General features: G+C 47.8%; 1 protein-coding gene across 1 annotated transcript in view; it reads left to right on the forward strand.

Moving 5' to 3' along the window:
• Positions 1–694: 694 nt before the first annotated feature.
• Positions 695–21,438, forward strand: part of SLC25A43 (solute carrier family 25 member 43) — a 101,789-nt gene continuing 81,045 nt past the window's right edge. Inside the window, exon 1 of the mRNA XM_029607604.1 lies at positions 695–1,203. Within this exon, the coding sequence (XP_029463464.1) occupies positions 932–1,203 (272 nt within the window). The 5' untranslated portion in view covers positions 695–931. The remainder of the gene's footprint in view (positions 1,204–21,438) is intronic.

Genomic DNA, 21,438 nt, shown 5'->3' on the forward strand with positions numbered 1-21,438 from the left:
TTACATTAAAGGGGGGGGGGGGGAGTAACAGGATAACTGATAGAATATTAAGTAGAAAAAAAGGGAGGAAGCTACTTAACAGAAAGGAACCAGTAACTAGTGAAAAACTAAATATGGGAGGCAAGATTGCAAGTCTCCAGAAATCATAGCGATATTAAGTTGGAGGCCCCAAAGATAAAAGATTAAAAAAAAAAAAAAAAGTCTGCCTGCGGCCCGCGAGTTGGAAAATGGACACTCAGTTTTGCCGGGGTCCATTTTCCGAACCCGTGGCTATCAGCGGGTTCGACAACCGACGCTGGTAAAATTAAGCGTCGGATGTCAAACCGGCTGACAGCTGCGCTTTTATCAATAAAGAGGCGCCTCCTTTTTACTGCGGGCCCTAATTTGCATGCCTTGGCTTAGTGAATCGAGCGCCCAGCAGAGTGGCCTGGATGCTCCCCTCCTCTCCAGCGAGGTTTACTGTATCGGCCCGATAAAAGTTGGCAACCTTAGGGCAGGGCGGGGAGAAAACTCCTCCTCTCCATTGCCTAAGGGCGTAAAGCCTCATTTTAACCCGTTACTAGAGAACAGTCAAACTCCACATTGAAGAGGCCGTTACTCATAGAGACCGGGTGGGGTTCAGAGCATAACCAATCAGAGCAAAGAGTACATTCAGTGGGTTCCACCAATGCAAGCAGCTGTTCCGTTGGGTGGGGCGCGCTTCTGCGTAGGAGTATGGGAGCGCGCGCATCCTTAGCTTTCAGTTGCGGTTAACGAGACGCGGTTATGTCTTGTCTCTTCTTACTGTGAATATGTTGGCTGCGCTCCTGTCCTTGCCAGTGATGCTTGGGCAGGGCTCCCTCCAGCCCTGGTTTACGTAGACAGGGCTCGTTGCCCTTTTTACTCCCGGCCCCAACTGCCCTCGAGTCAGCGGTGTCGCGCGGGGGGCAGGATGGGGTCGCTTCGGCGGGACAGCAGGATGACTCGCGGGCAGAGCGCGCTGTGCGGCGGACTGGCCGGGTTGCTAGGCCGCAGCCTCACCGCCCCCCTGGAGGTGGTGAAGGTCTTGGCGCAGGTGGGCAGTTCTCATTCGGAGGGGGGCTTCGTGCGCAGCTTCTCGCGGCTCTTCCAGGCCGAGGGCGGGAAGGCTTTCTGGAAAGGGAACGGTGCGGCCTGCGCCCGCCTCCTGCCTGCCGGCGCCTTGCAGCTGGGCGCTTACCGCCGGTAAGTGAGGGCCAGGACTTTAGGCTCGGTGCGAGGCTCTCGCTGTATGTGTAATGCAGCCGCCAGGGCAATCTCGGGGCTCTCACACTATCGCCCTCAGGACTTTCCCTTTTTGTTGAGCCGGTAAATAGCATCCAGGGCTCCTACTGAATCTCGGCTTAAACTCTCTGGGCTCCCTGATGAGTTTTGTTTTTTTTTGTTTGTGGTTTTTTTTTGTTTTTTTTTTTTTAAATCTCTGGGCACTCGAATCTCGCTGGCTACGTATAGGCAGCTTTGGGAGGCCTGTGTGCTGAAACTTTCACTTTCTTATCTAGTTAAAAGCAGCTAGCGGTTGGATCCTGTGGGATTTTTTTCCTTATAACTATAGGGACTATTGATTCTAAAAACATTTGTACTTTGCGATGCATGCTTATATTAGTAGTTGTCAAACCTAGAATAATGGAAGTGTAATAACAGCTAAGTGATCCGTATTTTATCTAGTTCAGTACTGTATATTGTGCCGTACATTAGATTCTTAGTATATGATATACGATATTCTAGAACTTCTTTTGTGCTGTAGTTCTTGTAGCTAGTTTGTGTTGGGAGCAACGTGTGGTGTGTCTAATGCTGTCAGGTTGTTTGTTATAATTCTCACGCTGTTGACTGAAACCTGGGAGGGACGTTGAAAGATGTGCGCACACGCTCTCGCTAATCCAATAGCCCGCCAGGGCTCTGACTGACCTCACTGCCCTAGGGTCAGATTTTGATTTGACTAGAATGGATCATACATGTATGCTTTTTTTGTACCCTGTTCAAATAGATGAGATGCCTTTCAAACACCAGATCACAAAAGGCAAATTCTAGAAAAGTCAGTGTATTATTTTAGGCTAGATGGTTATAAATTAATTTTTTTACTGCTATAAAATGTTGACTTTTTGAGGGGTTGAATACCTTTGAAAGTGTATGCCCTATGCTCAGCAGTTGGTGTGTGCCCTTTATTACTTTTGAACTCACTCTTTGGCATCAGTCTATTTCCTAGCGTGTAGCCAGATGGACTCAGGACCAATGGGTATAGTGTATTCCTGATAGCAGATGGGAGATGAGTCAGATGTCAAAGCTGACCTCAGCCTACATATAGGTGCAGGAAGCTCAGCTCTTCAGTATTTCTCTGTCTCCTAAAGCATATAGGGGCTCTACACACACTAGAATAGTGTTAGCAATTTTAAAACAAAGAAATCTTACCTCTAGCAGACGAGCCCTGCTCTCCTGCGGTGATACCTAAGGGTCCCTCCCCCAGTCGAGAATTCCTGAGGTGATTTCCGAGAACCCTCAGTTGCAAGCCTCGGTCTGGTAGCCTGCTCCTGGTGTGGACTTAGCCCCCAGGGTGGCTGAGAGGCAGCGGGTGCAGAATCGAGCGCGGCGGTGAAGGTAACTCCATCTCCTCCCGCAGCCAGAGACAGCCTGGCACGAGACCGGGAAACGCCGAGACCAGGTAAGGTAGAAAACCTCTTAAGTCTCCGGTCTCCGAGGCTTGAATAGCCGCACAGATTGTCCCTTCTGGGGTCTGTTAAATCGGGGGGGGGGGGGGATCGCCATCTTGCCCATGTGGTCGTCGGTGCCATTTCCCCCCTTGACCGCTGCATTGTCTGCACAATGGCGCTGGGTGCACAGCGGCCCGCACAAATGGCCCAAGCACACAAATATGTGTGCACAGTGGTGCACGCATCTTTGCGCATTCCGCACACACCTCTAAGCCTCCCGGTGTGCATACCTATGCGCACAGGTGGGTTTTGAAGCCCTCCATGACCACAAACCATGGCACCGCCAGCCAAGAAGGCCAAGGGACAAGCCCTCTGCCCAGCCTGCCACCAGCAGTGCGAAGAGGCTCGGGGGGAACCAAAACAAGGCCCCTTCCAGCCAGTAGAAGGATCCGGATCCACGAATGATAGTACCCCGGATCTCTGTATCTCCAAATCTGTACCTACACAAGAAGGCACCTCCAGGGCCCCCACTATAACTCTGCCTGGGATCAGCATGGACCCAGGGACCTTTTTCTGGGTGGAATTCTTCAAAGGACTGCAAACCTTTGTCCAAGCGCATTCAGTACCAGCGTTGACACAATCCCAGTCCCCACCAGAAGTGCAAGACCTTCCAAGCACCTCTCGGGCCCATTGAGACAGGCCCTTCCTAAGCAAGAACCTACCGGGGAGACTGACTCCCTGGAGGAAGGAGAAATCCTTCCAGGTATGGAACCATACCGTACCTTGCTGCGCTTCTTTTCCAGTTACCAGCTCTCGTGTCCCAAACCCTGAAGACGCTGGACATTCCAGGCACGGACACCAGAGCGGAACCAAAGATGAACCCCATCTTGGTCTCCCTTCGCCAAGCCTCATGCTACTTTCCAATGTTGCAGGCCGTACAGCAACTGATTGACCTGGAATGGAATGCCCCAGGGACCAGCTTCAAAGGAGGACGAGCCCTAGAAGCCCTATACCCCCTGGATCCCACGACTAAGGAACTCCTGCGGTTCCCAAAGGTGGATGCCATGGTCTGCGCAATCTCCAAGCGCATGACTATTCCTGTTGAAGGCGGAGCAGTGCTAAAGGATGCCCAGGACAGACGTCTGAAATAAAACAGTCCTTGAAGTAGCAGCAATGACCCTGCAGCTCGCTTCCTGCTGCGCCGTAGTGGCACGTTCTTGCCTGCTCCTCTCCAGAGACGCAACCACGCCTGGTGAGATGATGGAACCTGCGGTATCCTTCCTCACGGATGCAACTTCAGACCTAGTGCGCACCTCAGCCAGGAACGTCTCCTCTGCAGTGGCAGCCAGAAGACAACTATGGCTCTGAAATTGGTCAGCTGACGTGATCTCCAAAGCGAACCTCACGAGGATGCCCTTTAAAGGATCTCTTATTTGGAGGCAAATTGGAGAAGCTAGCCAACAAATGGGGCGAATCTCCAGTATCTCGGCTACCAAAGGACAGGAACAAAAGAAATTAGCACTCCTCCCCCACGAAGAGGGTAGAGGAGCTCAGCGCTTTAGACTGTACAAGAACACACGCTACAAAGCACCTCACCCCGCAGGCAGGGCTCAGTCCTTTTGTAACACACAACAAGAGGGGGGAGCAGGCTCAGGTACAGGCTCCGGCTACACCCCACAATGAGAATCAGCAGACCATCCACAGGAAGAAGTCATAGGGGGCAGACTTAACCCTCTTCTATCAAAGATGAGTTGAGATAACGTCAGACAAGTGGGTCCTAACCATCATTCGAGAGGGATACTATCTGGACTTCCACAGCATCCCTCCAGACAAATTTGTGAGATCACAATGACACACAAAATTTATTAACACAATACTCAAAGAATGCTACTTCAAGATCCACACACTCAAAAAAAAAACTTAAACCTCTACTCCACTTTTCCGACTTCCGCACTGTCTTACAGGCAATGGTCTTTTAAAAAATTGACTATTGTAATGCACTTCTACTAGACCTTCCTACAGATCCTGCAGAATACTGCCGCTCGTATACTCACTAACACTACCTCAAAGGATCATATTACCCCTATTCTACAGGGATTACACTGGCTCCCCATTCAATATCGCATTCAATACAAGGCACTATCCCTCATCCACAAAGCCCTCCACAATCCTGAAATGAATTGGCTCTTTAACTCTTTACAATTGCATACATCTAACAGACCCACTAAAAATCCATACCTAGCCACATTGCAAACCCCTTCTCTCAAACTATTCAACTATGCATCTACCAAAGCCCGTACCCTCTCCTTAGCTGGCCCCACGTTATGGAATTCCATGTTTACTGAACTACGTCTTGAATTATCTCCCAAGATATTCAAACAAAAACTCAAGACATGGCTATTCACACAAGCCTACACATGATTCCTGCATGCTCTACCACTTTCTACCTCCTCCCCCTCCCCCCCCCATAATAAATATTTTCTTATACTACGCCACTCTCTCACGTTCATCTTTGCTACTCTTGCACCCCATATAACCCTTTATGTAATCTCTTCACTCCCTTAACTATGCTTTTCTCTCCATTCATAATGTATTCGCTATGCCTCCCTACTCGTGTTTTTCTTTTCGCCCATATGCTTTCTCCAAGTTTCAACGCCTTTTTTGCCCATCTCTCCCAAATTATATATTTTTCCCTCCATCTCACCACCTTTTTCTGTCAATCTATGCTTTATATTTATAGTTACCTCATAAATATGTTTTAAGTTATAGCTCTGTTTTTTAGTTGCTTTTTATAAGATTTAAACTATTATTCTTTTCCCTCCCAGCCTCCCGAACTTTTTCCGTTAATCTTGCTTTATATGTTACTTTATAAATATGTTTTAAGTTATAGCTCTGTTTTAATAGCTGCTTTATATAAGATTTATTTTGTATTAGTTGCTTTGTATAAGATTTAAACTATTATTCTTGTTTCATGTAAAACGCTCCGGCGTATGTTTTTGTTCTCTGTACACCGCGATATCTAAAAACCAATAAATAAATTCCCACTCCAAGCGGATGGCAATGGAAACCACACTGACAAAACTACTCAGCCTAAAGGCGATAACCCCCGTGTCAACGCACCAATAAAATAGTGGTCTCTATTCCATCTATTTTATCGTTCCCAAGAAGGAAGGAACGTTCCGGCCCATCCTGGACCTCAAGACCGTCAATCGTTACCTGAGGTTACCACACTTCCGCATGGAAACCCTACGCTCAGTCATAAGGGCAGTACAGCCGGGAGAATTCCTGACCTCACTGGATCTATCTGAAGCCTATCTCCACATCCCTGTCCATCACGACCATCAGCGCTTCCTATGCCTTGCGATACTGGACCATCATTACCAGTTCTGGGCGCTACCCTTCGGACTAGCTACCGCCCCTCTGACCTTCACCAAAATCATGGTGGCAGTGGCGGCATCACTGAGGAAAGAAGGAATCCTCATACATCCTTACCTGGACTATTGGCTGATCAGGGCAAAATCTCCAGAGAGTCACCAGGCTTCAGAAACTCGGGTGGGTTGTCAACACAACTAAGAGCTGCCTGCAGCCCTCCCAATCACTAGAGTACCTGGGAGTCTGGTTCGACACCAAACAGGACAAGGTTAAGGAAGCTGATGAGTCAGCTGTGAAAACTGTTGAACTATGCTTGCCCCAAGGTATGGGACTACCTCCAAGTCCTCGTCCTCATGACATCAACCCTGGAAGTCGTTCCATGGGCAAGGGCCTACATGCACCCACTACAACATTCCCTACTGTCACAATGGAATCCAAAGTCCCAAAACTACTCCAGTCACCTCCAGCTACCAGCAGAGGTTCGGACCCAGCTCCAGTGGTGGCTACAGGAAGACCACCTGAGCAGCGGAGTAAACCTATCCCCACCGAACTGGATCTTGCTAGGGTGGGGAGCCCACTGTCAGCAACTGATGGCCCAGGGACAAGGAAGAGGCGGGCTGGAACATAAAACCACCTGGAAGCCCGAGCAGTCAGACTAGCCTGTCTACGATTCGGCCACAGACTCCGGGGTGAGTCTTGTCGGAGTCATGTCGTAGGCCACGGTTGTGGCGTTGTCCATCAACCGCCAGGGAGGAACCAGAAGCCAACAGGTGTCCCTGGAGATAGACACCCTCATGGCGTGGGCGGGAAGAAACCTGCAAGGGATCTCAACCTCTCACATCGCGGGAAAAGACAACATCTCTGCGGACTACCTCGGCAGAGAGCCTAGACCCAGGGGAATGGACGCTGTTGACCACAGCCTTCCAGTTGATAGTAAACCGCTGGGGAACCCCAGCCATGGATCTAATGGCAACCCGGTCCAACGCCCAAGTTCTTCAGCCGCAGATGAGAACCGCAACCCTGGGGAATCGGCACAATCATCCAGACCTGGCCACAAGAAAACCTGCTGTATGCCTTTCCTCCATGGCCACTACTGGGCAGGATCATCCGCAAGATAGCACACCACAGGGGACTAGTACTACTAGTGTCCCTGGCCTGGCCAAGAAGGCCATGGTACGCAGACATGCGAAGACGCGGGGAGCCCTCTGTGTCTACCTCCACGCGGACCTTCTCCGGCAAGGACCGATCATCCACGAAGACCTGACTCGATTCTCTCTTACAGTCTAGCCCTTGAAGACTCGACTGAAGAAGAGCGGATACTCTAAGGCAGTGATTGACACCTTGCTTTGAGCATGCAAGTTCTCCACATCACTAGCTTGCATACGAATATGGAGAGTATTCGAAGCCTGGTGTGAGCACCCGCAGACAGTCAAAATTCCCATGATCCTGGAATTTCTGCAGGACGGCTCGAAGGGGTAGTCTCTCAACTCCCTCAAGGTTCAGGTGGCCAAGCTGGCCTGCTTCAGAGCCAAAGTGGACGGCATCAGTCTATCTACCCATCCAGATGTTTCCCGCTTCCTGAGAAGGGTTAAACAAATTTGACCACCATTAAAGTGGCCCGTGCCCCTATGAAATCTCAATCTAGTACTAGACTTCCTAGCAGGAACTTCCTTTAGACCATCGCGTGGTCTCACTAAGTCTCCTGACCTTGAAGACTGCATTCCTAGTGGCAACATGTTCAGCCTGTCGCATCTCCTAACTTCAAGCGCTATCCTGTTGGGAACCGTTCCTCAGGTTCACACCTGGAGCCATACAGCTACGTACTATCCCCTCCTTCCTACCAAAAGTGGTTTCTCAGTTTCATCTAAACCAAACCATTTCGCTGCCATCCCCAGACAAACATAAGGACTCGGAAGACTCACGCCTCCTTTGCCATCTAAACGTCGACAGACTCCTAGTCCAATACCTGGAAAGATCGGAATCTGGGCGAAAGATGGACCACCTTTTCGTCTGTCATAGTGGGAAGAAACAGGGGGAAGCGGCCTCGCGGGCAACCATAGCCCGCTGGATCAAAGAAGTAATCAAGGCGGGCTACATAGAAGCAGGGAAGCCCCCACCTCTACAAATCAAAGCCCATTCAACAAGGGCTCAGGCAGTGTCCTGGGCAGAAACCAAGATGCTGTCGCCTGCCGAGATCTGTCGAGCGGCGACGTGGTCCTCTTTACACACCTTCTCCAGGTTCTACCGCCTGGATGTCCAGGCCTGGGAGGACCCAAGCTTTGCAAGAGCAGTATTAACTGGGCCAAGTGAAAAATCTGCATACATGTACAAACATCTTCACATTATGCAATTGAAAGTATACAATTTATAGATCGAGTGATATTTACACCATATTTATTCCTGTGGTTACCTTACATGTTGTTTTTAATTATGTATGTTTATTTACATGTTTTATTTGTTATTCTAGCCCCTGAGGCAGCCCTGAGTGGGGTGAAACTTGGCCCGAATCGGGCATTTGTATGAATTCTTGTCTCCACTCAAAGAAAAATTTGGACTATTTCTGGTGTCTAATCCATACTCTTGTCTTAACTGGGCCAAGGACAGCCAAGGGAGTAGCTTTTGTACATCTCATTGGTCCTGAGTCCATCTGGCTACATGCTAGGAAATGGAGAAATTACTTACCTGATAATTTTGTTTTCCTTAGTGTAGACAGATGGACTCAGTATCCTGCCCAAGGCTGCCCCAGAATCTGGGAACCTCAGGCAACAAACCCCGAGAACAAGACTAGCATGGGTAAGCCAGGCATTACCCATAGTTGCCGGGTGTCTGCGTTATCCGGTTGAGTGCTTTGGTGGTCTCCAATTTGGAAATCAGTTGAACCAGTCCTAGTTAATCAAGTTAACCAAATTAATCAAGTTATTTAAGCCTACATATATCCACAATAGCTTTTCGAGGAGAATACTGAAGAGCTGAGCTTCCTGCATGGGTATATGTAGGCTGATATTAGCTTTGAAATCTGACTCAGTCTCCCATCTGCTATCAGGAGTACACTATACCCATTGGTCCTGAGTCTGTCTACACTAAAGAAAATTAAATTATCAGGTAAGTAGTTTCTCCAATGCTTCATACTATTTACTGCCTTCAAATGTAATGTTACTTGGGGAGGAAGGAGGATTAGCTATGCATGATAGGAAAACCAAAGTAAAAAAAAAAAAAGGAAATGAACATTTTCCGTGTATAAGCAGGCTGAATTAGTCCTGCTATTTGAGTGATGTCATCGGATGGTGCGCTGGGTCAGACATTTTGTTCAAAGATCAAAGTCTTGTGCTGCGAATATGCGGTGCTTTCCTCGCACAGCTCGCGGCTCCTCGGCAGCAGTTATTTTTCTTCTGTGCTTGGGCATGGATGCATTTCTTCTCTTCTCTCCTCAGCGGCCAAAAAAAAAAAGCTCGTTTCAGTGCTCATATGGCCGCGAAAAAACCCAGTTTTAAGTATTGTTAGTACGGACACACAATGTCTGTCACTGATAACTATAATTATTACATCTGTTTGAGCCCCGAACATGACCAAGCATCAAGTTGGGATCGTTGGGACCACTCACCAGATTTGGGCTCATAAGCTCCCTCCCTGGGACGTTCCATTGAGTCCTCCGCAGGGTCCAAGATTAGGCAAAGTCTCATAATCTATCCAGACGGTCCTCTTTGGCTGAACCCAGACCAAAAAAACATCAACTCACATCGGATTCGACAAAGGTAAAAAAGATCTGGGAAGAGTGTGGTCCCGAATCAGGTGCACCGTATGCTCCGCAAGAAACTCGACGCATGACTAAGCTAGATACAGTGTCAAGAGACGCCATCCGGCGTACATAAGCTGGAGCGTTCCACCACGGCACAAACTGCATCGCATCCAGACAAACACAACGCACTCCCATCATCACGATGCATACTCTGCGGAAAATCCAAGACGCACCAATGCAGTCACGCCATCTAAAACCTTCCATGCAGGAACACCATACAATGACTCATGCGTCATCCAAGCATAAAGATAAACCCCCAGCAAGGGCTCATCTTGCAAAAGACCCCATTTTGGATATTCTGTCAAATCCTCTGTGGGTGTTTCCTCAAAAACCACTCTTGATCAGTTCAACATCTTCACAAAGAGGTTGATCTGAATGCTCTGGACTTTCTTCTCGTTCCCATCACAGATCAGCATTTACAGGAGGAGCTAATGCCAAGAACCTTACCTCCCAGACAGGAGGATGTCTCTTGGACCCCCCCCAACCTCCTTCAGACATCCTTGCAGGCATACACTGCAAGAAGGTTCTTCCAAAAATTACACAACAAACTCAAAAGGACCAAGGGGATACTAATACATTCCACTCCTAGGAGGCCATAAATCAAATATCTGTGATTTATTACAAACTTCTTTTCATCTTTGCATCTGCAAGTCTCTCCACCACACTTTCCTGGTCCAACAGGAGAAACACCGCACCCTATTACTCCTGCCTCATTGCGCTGTCCTAATCCAGAGCAGCCTACAGAGGAAACCCATTTGATTCATTCCACACTGTAGGAGTCACCCGGTGACCGCTCTCCTGACGGCTCCACTGGTATTCTCTCCGATCCGCCAGAGGGGAGCTACCTGACCATACATCTTCTTCAGACGACCTTACTTATTCTCGTTTTTTTAGAGAAACTGGGTACCCTCATCAGAGTTGAAATTAGAAAATTACCAGATCCTAGAGAGGAAGTCTTTGGTATTCTAAAATTTTTAGATGTTTCTGCTGAACCATCAGCATTACCATTTCATAAATTATTGGACTCTCGTTTTATCTAAAATCTGGGGGTCCCCTCAGGCAACAGCTCCAGTCTCTAGAAAATTAGATCTGAAATTCAGATTATAAAAATCTAATGTTTAGAGTAGTTCAGCTTCCACATGCATCAATCATGGAATCAGCTATGAAACATGCTAAAAAAACCCAAAACACTACATGCCTCAGCTCCTCCTGTAAGGGATCATAGGATTCTAGACAACTACGCCAAAAACTCTTTTATAAGAAATTTGCCGCCTCCTTGTCTACTCCTCTAGGGGCTTTATATAGTTCGTTAAGGGAGGGAAACCCTCTGTATAAAGGCGCTAATACTGCGGGGATCTCTTTCCTAGGCAAACCCGGGAGAGGTCTGAAACTTTGTGGGTATTACCATCCTATTTCTTTGATCAATGTGGATTTAAAAATTTTGGCAAAAATCTTAGCCACGTGCCTGAACAGGGTGATGCCCTGTCTGGTTCACCCGGACCAGGTGGGCTTCATTCTGGGGCGGATGGCTGCCAATAACGTGTGCAAAATTATAGACCTTATATGGTGGGTGCAGAAAGAAAAGATCCCTGTGGTTCTATTGGCCATAGACATGGAGAAGGCCTTCGATCTAGTTCATTGGCCATTCCTTTTTAAAGTTCTAGAGAGGATGAATTTTGGCCCATTTTTCCTATATAAGGCCCCATAGGCGAGGGTAAAAGTGAATGGATTTTGTTCTAATCCATTTGAGATACAGCGGGGAACTCGCCAGGGATGCCCATTTTCCCCACTACTTTGTACTTTATTTTTAGAGCGCTTGGCTATCAAAATGCGGAATTCCTCTGGGGTATAGGGGTGCAAGTGGGAGGGATGGATTATAAAAGTCTCTCTTCGCTGATGATGTCCTCTTCACCTTGACCTCCCCAGAGGAGTCATTAAGAGAGGCAGTGTGTATTTTGCATGAGTTCAGTATGGCATCTGGATTTAAATTAAACCTAGAGAAATCTGAGCTGTTAAATATATCCATACCAGATGATGTAGCATCTCGATTGAAGCATAGCTTCTCATTCAAATGGGTGTCTCGGAAGATCAAATACCTAGGAGTATATATCAGCAATTCCCTGGAGGATTTGTACAAACTTAATTACAAACCTCTCCTCCATAAAATTTTTGGTGATTTGAATTCATGAGCTTGGCTGTCTTTATCATGTTTGGGAAGAATCGCTTCCATAAAAATGAATGTATTACTCCATATCAGCTATCTATTTCAATCTTTATCGATTTTTCTCTCTTCTGCCATGTTGAAACAATGGCAGCAAAGATTCTTTGCTTTAAATTTGGAAACTTGGGTGGCCAGAAATAGTCTGTACAAACCCAAATCAAAAGGAGGGGTTGGGGGTTCCGCACCTTGATCGGTACTAATGCGGCGGCACAGCTGAAAGTAATGCTTGACTGGAACAGAATGATAGGAAGCAGTGGGTGTTAGTAGAGCAAGCCATGGTTGGGGAAAATGCCCTTGTGGGCGATGCCATGGCAACTGCACAGGACCTGGCTTCCCATCCATAGGATTCCTATTACTACCAATACAACCTTGAGACTCTGGCAGAGATGGAGAACACAACTAGTGGATACTCGGAAATATTTTCTTAGCTTGGCGATTTACACTATTCAGTACAATTTCTCTTTTCCACCAGGATGGGAGGAAAGGACCTTTTCAATGTGGAGTGAGAGAGGGATCATGCGATTGGGGCAACTTCGGGAAGTGGGTGCAGTGAGGGACTTCTCTACCCTCAGGGAGAGGGTACAGTTTAACCCATCAATTATATTCATATACTTCCAAATACATCACTTTATTCTAAATGAGGACATAAGAAATGACTTAGCGTGGGAAAACACAATTTGAAAATTGGTGTGATCAGGTTGATCTCTAGTTTATGTAAGCTTCTTAATGCGGACCCAGAGGTGAAGCCTTCCTTTGTAAGGGCCTGGGAACGAGACTTGAAACGTTCATCATCAGAGGACCAATGGGATACTATATTTTATAACACTAAGAGGGGATCTTTCTCAGCGGCGCTGTCAGAAAACTGTTATAAGGTGTTGCTACGGTGGCACCTCACCCCTGCGAAACTCCACAAGGCTTACCCTCAGAAAGATGACTTATGTTGGAAGGGGTGTGGGCAGAGGGGGACTTTCATATATGGTGGCAGTACCCTAAAGCTACCCAGTATTGGAGTATGATTTCCACTGTAATAATTGAAATATTGTCAGAAATACTGATTAACACACCAGAATGTGTGCTATTCAATATGCCCACGGATCTCTCCAGCGATCAAAATAGGTTGATCCGCCAAATACATATAGCGGCCTGCTATGCGTTGGCGGCCCACTGGAAATTACTGTTCCCTCCAAAGAAGAGAAACTTCTGCGCCTAGAATGTACCTGCTCCCTTTTCAAATTGACTGCGATAAAGTATCATGCTATGCCTACATTCCAGAAGACCTGGGGACCATTTCTAACCTGGATAAATGAAATAGGACAAATATTAGAGATTGATTCATATTGCTTAAGCATCAGGAGCTTAACTCAAAAGTGCAGGGACTACCTCACAATTTAAACAAACATTACTTTGGGGCAATTAATCTGTAACCTGTATGATTTCCACACAGTGGGCTTTGATAACATTTGAGTGTGTTGTACAACTTGTTAGTAGAAAAGTAACCAATAAAGGGGGGGGGGGATACCATATACCACACACTGGTCATGGGGGAACAAGCGTCAAAAATATTTGTTATACGGATGGAAAGAAACTTGGAAACCACGAAATGTGATGTGAAATAAGGTTTATTGTTTGCCATTGACATTTTGTATATTATGTTTTTTTTGTAATAAAAATTATCATTTACAAAAAAAAAAGAAATTCTGACCTACTTGCTTCATCTTTCCAAATCAGGCTTGGCTACTTCATCAGTAAGAGTACACTTAAGTGCCAAAGCGGCTTATGAAAGACTTAATGGCACTTCCATAGTCTTACATCCTTTGATAACTCGTTTCATAAAAGGACTTTTTAATTTCCGCCCTCCATTCAAAAAACCTCCGGTTCAGTGGGACCTAAACATAGTCTTATCACACTTAATGAAACCTCCATTCAAACTACTACAAACTTCTCATTTGAAGTATTTAACTTGGAAAGTATTTTTTCTAGTCGTAATAATTTCAAGAGTAAGTGAACTTCAAGCTTTAGTTCATTATCATGAAAACATTGCAGGTAAGGTGAGTAAAGTAGTCCTAAGAACTCATCTGAAATGCCTACCTAAGGTAGTATCAGCTTTTCATATCAATCAAAGCATCACCCTTCCAATATTCTTCCCTAAGCCTCATGCTAACAAAAGGGAGTCTCAACTCCATACACGGGACTGTAAAAGAGCACTAGCGTATTATAAACAAAGGACTCAACCTTTTCACAAATCTTTGCAATTGTTTTTATCCTTTAACCCGAGCTTGCTAGGGGTTGCAGTCTCAAACTATATCCAACTGGATCTCAAACTGCATTCAGTTCTGCCATAGCTCATCAGAAGCTCCCTTGTCAAGCTCAGTTTCAGCACACCAACTTTGAGCAAAGGCATCATCCATTGCCCATCTAAAAAAAAACGTTCCAATGGAAGGCATCTGTAGCGCTGCGACTTGGTCTTCCATTCATACCTTCACCGCTCATTACTGCTTAGACCACTCAACAGCTTCAGACAGCGTGCTTGGTCAGGCAGTCCTATCCTGTGTTTTAGATCAGAAAACCATGTCCACCAAGGAGTGTTTAAAAAAACAAACAAATGTTGTGCAGTATAAGACAAGTATCAAAATCACTACTTTGTTCCATACCTGCACTTCTTACACACATGCTTAGGGACTCCCAAATAGTCTGTCTAATTCAGCTTGCTTATCATAAACGGTGTTTTCTGTAGATAGGATGAATTAGCCATGCTTTCCACCCTCCTCCCTGGACATATAGTTTTCTGCTCTTTACTATACATCCAAAACCTCATAGCTTGGAGATTAACTGCTGCTGAGGAGCCGCGAGCTGTGCACAGGAAGCGCCACACAAACGACTTTGATCTTTGAAGAAAACGTCTGATCTGGTGTGCTGTCCGATGACATTACCCAAGTAGCATAGCTAATTCATCCTGCTTTCTACGGAAAATGCTGTTTTACGGTAAGCAAACTTTGCTGTTCTATAAACTGTTCTAGACTGATAGTCTTTTATAGTTTAAATAGAAACTATTAAAATGGCTCTTTGGATTCAAGATAATTTCTGTGTCCAGGTTAACAGAAGGAAAAAACTAAAGCATTTTACAGATTACTGTGACTTTCAGGATACATTGACTTGCTAATGAGAAATAATTCACTCATATTGTCCTGATTGTTAATTTTGTTTTTCCTTAATGTGTTTACATTTGGCTACAAACATGAAGATGTTTATTACTTTTCAGCATTTGTTTCCATTCATGAAATGCAGCTTTCCATCATATTGCTAGATTTTTAGAGTAATTTTAAGCAGCAGAACCATGTTACATCTGTCATAATGGAAGCTGCAAAGGGAATACTGGAAACAGCAAAGGGTCTCTGGATACCTGGAACATCATGGTGTCATGGTGAATATCAGGGGTACCAGTCTAAACAATGAGTGGGAAAGCACATCGCCTACATTGACTTGTTTAGGATATTACAATTAGAAGTGGGAATCATTTCATTAAGTCACCTACATGCCAGGTTAGTGGCTAACATTTCATTGATAACAGCATTTTACCGATAAAGATGAATTCATTAAGGATACTGAGGCCCTGATGTAATAAGATGCATTAGGCTCTTTGAATATGTCCGTGTAGTGTTCTGGGCATGTTTTTGTGTATAACTGTACTCCTGATGTAGCAAGGAGTTTTATGCACAAAAAAAGTATACATAACCCTTAGAAAAATGTGTGCACAGATTAGCACTCCTCCATGCAAATTCTGTTATCAAGGCTTTAGTTATTTCTTCCCAATGCAGAGAGGTGTGTAAGCTTTACTCTTATTTACTAAGGAATTAAATTTCCAACATTAAGAAACTTTTCTGGGGCTACTGTTAGTCTGTAGAACTGAATCATGATTTCTGCCCCCAAGATGTTCCCCTAAGTGTCAGAAGCACAAAGTTGGCTCATAAAAGTTGTGTGCACAACACATTTATGTGCATAAATGCAGAGTATAGGACCCAGGCACCACAAACTCCAGTTTCTATACAATCGGCCTGATTTTAAAAGGGCCACGTGCACGCCGCGTGCATTTTTGGAAGGGCCCAGCCACACACACAAACCCTGTTAAGCGCTGAATAGCCGGACCTCTCCAAAGGTGCAAGCTGGGGGGTGTGGTCTGGGCAGGGGGGTGGGACAGCGGGACAGTGCCTACACTCAAGCCAGCACATGGAGGTTACTTTAACTCTGAAGTCTAGAGATGTGCATTCCTTTGCAATGAAATAGGAAATAAAGATAATTCCTACTTCATTGGATTTCAGGAAGGGAGTCTTATTTCCCTCAAAATTGCACACCTAGAAAATAAAAACATTCAAAAACCTGCCCCCAACCCTTCAGATTTAATTAAATGCAATACCCCCCCCCCCCGAAGACTAAACAAAAGTCCCTGGTCATCCAGCAGGGTCCCGGGAGTGATCTACTCTCGGCCGGTTGGCTGCCAGTAACCAAAATGGTGCCGGCAGCCCTTTGCCCTTACCATGTGACGGGGCTACCGGTGCTATTGGTCGGCGCCTGTCACATGGTAGCAATGGTCGGCCTGTGCCATTTTGGTTACTGGTAGCTGACCAACCAAGAGCAGGAGATCATTCCCCGGGCCGCCTTCTGGACCACCAGGGACTTTCGATTAGTCTTGGGGTGGGGGGCATTGAATTTAACTAAATCTGAAGGGTTAGGGGTGGGTTTTGTTTGGGTTTTTTTTTTTAAATGAAAGTATACAAGAAAAAAAAAAATCCAATTCGGGGGTGGACCAAAAATGAAACGGCATGAAAAAAAAACATATGCACATCTCTACCAAAACAAAACAAACGAATAGGTAGGTAGGGGGTAGGGGTTGGGGAGGAGAGGGGGAAAAGGTTAGATAGTGGTATAGGGAACGGGGGAAGCCCTACTCACGTCATTGCGTGTTGCTTTGTAAAATTCCCCCCTCCTGTGCACGTGGCCATCAGATTTTTATAACGTGTGTGGGTCTTAAAATTGACCCCAATGTGCATAAAGCATGATTTCCTAGCATGTAGCAGATGGACTCAGGACCAATGGTATGGTGTACTCGTGATAGCGGTTGGAGACGGATCAGATTTCAATCTGACATCAGCCCCTAGTACATATACCCCTGCAAGAAGTGCAGATCTTCAGTATTTTCCGTCTCCATAGCAGTTATTGACTATTTGCACGCTCTCGCATCGTTAGAATCAATTCAAGAAGAAAACCCAAATTTGAAGACGAAACCTACCTCTGAAGACGAGCCCCATTCTCCTATGGTGATACCCTCGGGTCCCTCAGCCTAGCCCCCGATCCCGGGTGTGGCTGAGAGGCAGAGGGTGCCCCCCTCAAGTGCGGCGGTGAAGGTATTTGCCCTCTCCCCCCGCAGCCGGAGACCGCCCGGAACGAAACCGGGAAGTGCTGAAGACGAGGTAAGGTAGAAATCTTCAGTGTCGACTCCGAGGTTCGAGGAGTCGCACAGATCGCCGACCGGGCCCAGTGCCGCCGGGTTGATCCGCCCTAGCAGGGCCAGGCGCCGGTTAGATCCAAGGTCTACCCACGTGGAGACCCTCCGAGGTAGTCGCCATATTGCCCGCGTGGTCGCCGTTGCCATCTTGGCCCTATTCGCTGCTCCGCTTGTAGTCTCAGGCCGGGCGCACAAGTTTACTTAGGCGCACAAATTACATGTGCGCATAAAGTTACACGCACATATTCCTTGTGTGCATAAGTTACATGCACAAGGACCGCGCACACAAGATATAAGCACGCCTACCAGGCTAAGCGTATAACCACGACTTGGGCGCACAACTGCACGCACAACCCACACGCACACCTAGACGCGCCGGAGCGCATAAAGGTTTACGTGCCGACAAACATGGCACCACCAGAAATGGAGATAAAGGCTCAAGGCCTCTGCCCAGCATGCCATAACAGAGCCGCACAAAGCGAGGAGGCCAATGCCCTGTGCGCTCAGTGCGAGGAGGCCCTGGGAGATCCAGCCCAGGGCCAGTCCCACTCAGGACCAAGTAATAGCTCCTCAGTGGGTACCCTGGACCTTGCAAATCCCAGCGGGACACCCCCACAAATGGGGACCTCCAGGGACCCAATGCCCCTCAGCTTGGATCCAGCGTCTATCTCATGGGTGGAGTTCTTCAAAGGGCTACACACCTTTGTTCACATGCAAACGGAACCCCTGGCTGACCAGCCACATCCTCCGCCATGTCCCTACAAATAGCGGCCTGCTGCACCGTAGTGACACATGCCTGCTTATTACAGACCAGGAGAAACACCCCTGGAGAAGTCATGGAACCAGCAGTGTCATTCCTTGCGGATACTGCTTCCGACCTGGTACGCACGGCAGCCAGAGGAGTGTCATCTGCAGTGGCTGTCAGGAGGCAACTCTGGCTCAGAAGCTGGTCGGCCGACGCATCTTCCAAAACTCGCCTCACAAGGATGCCCTTCAAAGGATCCCTCCTGTTCGGTAGTGAGCTAGAGAAACTGGCCAATAAATGGGGCGAGTCCCTATTGCTGCGCCCTACTGGAGGACAGGACGAAGAGGAACCAGCGACCCTTTCTCCAGCCCTCCAGGGGCAGAAGTTCACAGCGCTTCAATCCATACAGAAGCAACTATCAAGCGCCCTGCCCTACGGGCAGGAATCAGTCCTTTTGGACCAAGCCCAACAAGGGGGAAACCAGCTCGGGTACAGGCCCCAGCCGTACCCCACAATGAGATTCAGCCGACCTGTCCAAGGGAAGAAGCCATAGGGGGCAGACTAGCCCTATTCTACCACAGATGGGTCGAGAACTTCGGACAAGTGGGTCCTAGCCATCATTCGGGAGGGGTACTATCTGGATTTTCTACGAACCCCTCCGGACAAGTTTGTGGAGTTCCCCCTGCCACGACCTCGCCAAGAGGGAAGCAGTGGAAGCTACACTAAGCAGACTACTGGCCCTCGAAGCCATAACCCCAGTGCCTCTACAGGAAATAAATACTGGGCATTATTCCATTTATGATCGTCCCCAAGAAAGAGGGGACGTTCAGGCCCATCCTGGACCTCAAGTCGGTCAACCGCCACCTGAGGATTCCCTGCTTCCGCATGGAAACCCTACGCTCTGTAATAAGGGCAGTACAACCGGGAGAGTTTCTCACATCCCTGGATCTTTCGGAGGCCTACCTACACATCCCAATTCATCAGGAACACCAGCGCTATCTACACTTCAAAATCCTGGACCGTCACTACCAGTTCCGGGCACTACCCTTTGGGTTAGCCACAGCACCCCGGACATTCACCAAGATCATAGTGGTGGTGGTGGCAACATTGAGGAAGGAAGGAATCTTGGTACATCCTTACCTAGACGATTGGCAGATCAGGGCGAAATCTCCAGAGGAAAGCTGCCAAGCAACCAACAGAGTCAAAACTGTACTGGAGAGCCTAGGATGGGTGGTCAACAGAAGTTGCCTACAGCCCTCACAGTCTCTAGAGTACCTAGGAGTCCGATTCAACACCAAAGAAGACCAGGTCAGTCTGACTCCTATAAGGAGATCAAAACTGTGGAACCGGTTACAAAGCCTGTTGAGCGAACCTCGACCCTCAACATACCTAAAAGTCCTCGTTCTGATGGCATCCACACTGGAAGTAGTTCCATGGGCGCGAGCTCACATGAGACCCCTGCAGTGCTCACTTCTATCACGATGGAATCCGCTGTCTCAGAACTACGCCGTACGTCTATCACTCCCGGGCAGGGTTCGGACCCAGCTACGGTGGTGGCTACTGGCCAGCCACCTGAGCCAGGGAATAAGACTATCCTCCCCAACCTGGACCCTGCTCACCACAGACGCCAGCCTACAAGGATGGGGAGCTCACTGCGAGGAATTAACCGCCCAAGGGCAGTGGAACACAGAAGAGGCGGGATGGAACATCAACCGCCTAGAAGCATGGGTAGTCAGACTAGCCTGCCTACGCTTCGCCCACAGATTCCGAGACAAAGCGGTCGGAGTAATGTCAGACAACGCCACAACAGTGGCCTACATCAACCATCAGGGAGGGAACCAGAAGCCAACAGGTGTCTCTGGAAATAGACCCCCTAATGACGTGGGCAGAAGTAAACCTCCAAGAGATCTCTGCCGTCCACATCGTCAGGAAAGACAACATCACGGCGGATTACCTCAGCAGGAAAAGTCTAGACCCAGGAGAATGGAAGCTGTCGTCCGCAGCGTTCCAAATGATAGTGAACCAGTGGGGGACCCCAGACATGGACCTCCTGGCAAACCGGTCCAACGCCCAAGTACCCAGGTATTTCAGCCGCAGGCAGGAATCTCAGTCCCAGGGGATCGATGCCCTGGTACAGACCTGGCCACAGGGGACCCTATTATACGCTTTCCCACCGTGGCCCCTACTGGGAGCAATCATACACAAGATACAACTGCACAGGGGACTAGTTCTTCTGGTGGCCCCGGACTGGCCAAGAAGACCGTGGAACGCTGACATGAGAAGACTACTGGCAGGGAACCCCCCTACCACTGCCTCCACTCAGAGACCTGCTCCAACAAGGACCGATCTTCCACGAGGATCCAGCTCAATTCTCTCTCTTACGGCCTAGCCATTGAGAGGGCTCGCCTGAGAGAGCGGATACTCGGGGCCTGTAATCGACACCCTGCTCCGAGCACGCAAGTTCTCCACATCTCTAACGAACATAAGGATTTGGAGAGTTTTTGAAGCCTGGTGCGAAGACCACGACATCAAGCCACGCTCAACTAAAGTTCCTGTGATCCTGGAATTCTTACAGAACGGGCTACAGAAGAGACTGTCCCTCAACTCTATCAAGGTACAGGTGGCCGCATTGTCATGCTACGGCCCCAAGAGCGGGGGCGACAGCATAGCTTCTCACCAGGACATATCACGTTTCCTGAAAGGAGTCAAACACATCCGCCCACCACTAAAGTGGCTGGTACCTCTGTGGAATCTCAACTTGGTCCTGGATTTCCTAGCAGGAACCTCCTTCAGACCCCTCCGAGGTCTGTCCCTCCGTCTGTTAACTTTAGACAGCCTTTCTGCTGGCAGTTTGCTCAGCCCGCCACATTTCAGAACTACAAACACTGTCCTGCCGTGAGCCGTTCCTCATGCTCACCCCAGGATCCATCTGGCTACGCACGGTCCCTTCGTTTCTTCCCAAGGTGGTATCACACTTCCATCTTAACCAAACCATCTCGCTACCATCGCCGGATGACTTGAAGAATTCGGAAGAAGCTCATCTACGCCACCTCAATATAGGCAGACTCCTGTCCAGATACTTGGAAATGTTGGAACCAGTACAAAAATGGACCACCTTTTTCGTCCTTCACAGCGGGAAGA

Source organism: Rhinatrema bivittatum, chromosome 6 (assembly GCF_901001135.1).
Source record: "Rhinatrema bivittatum chromosome 6, aRhiBiv1.1, whole genome shotgun sequence".
Taxonomy (NCBI): Eukaryota; Metazoa; Chordata; class Amphibia; order Gymnophiona; family Rhinatrematidae; genus Rhinatrema; species Rhinatrema bivittatum.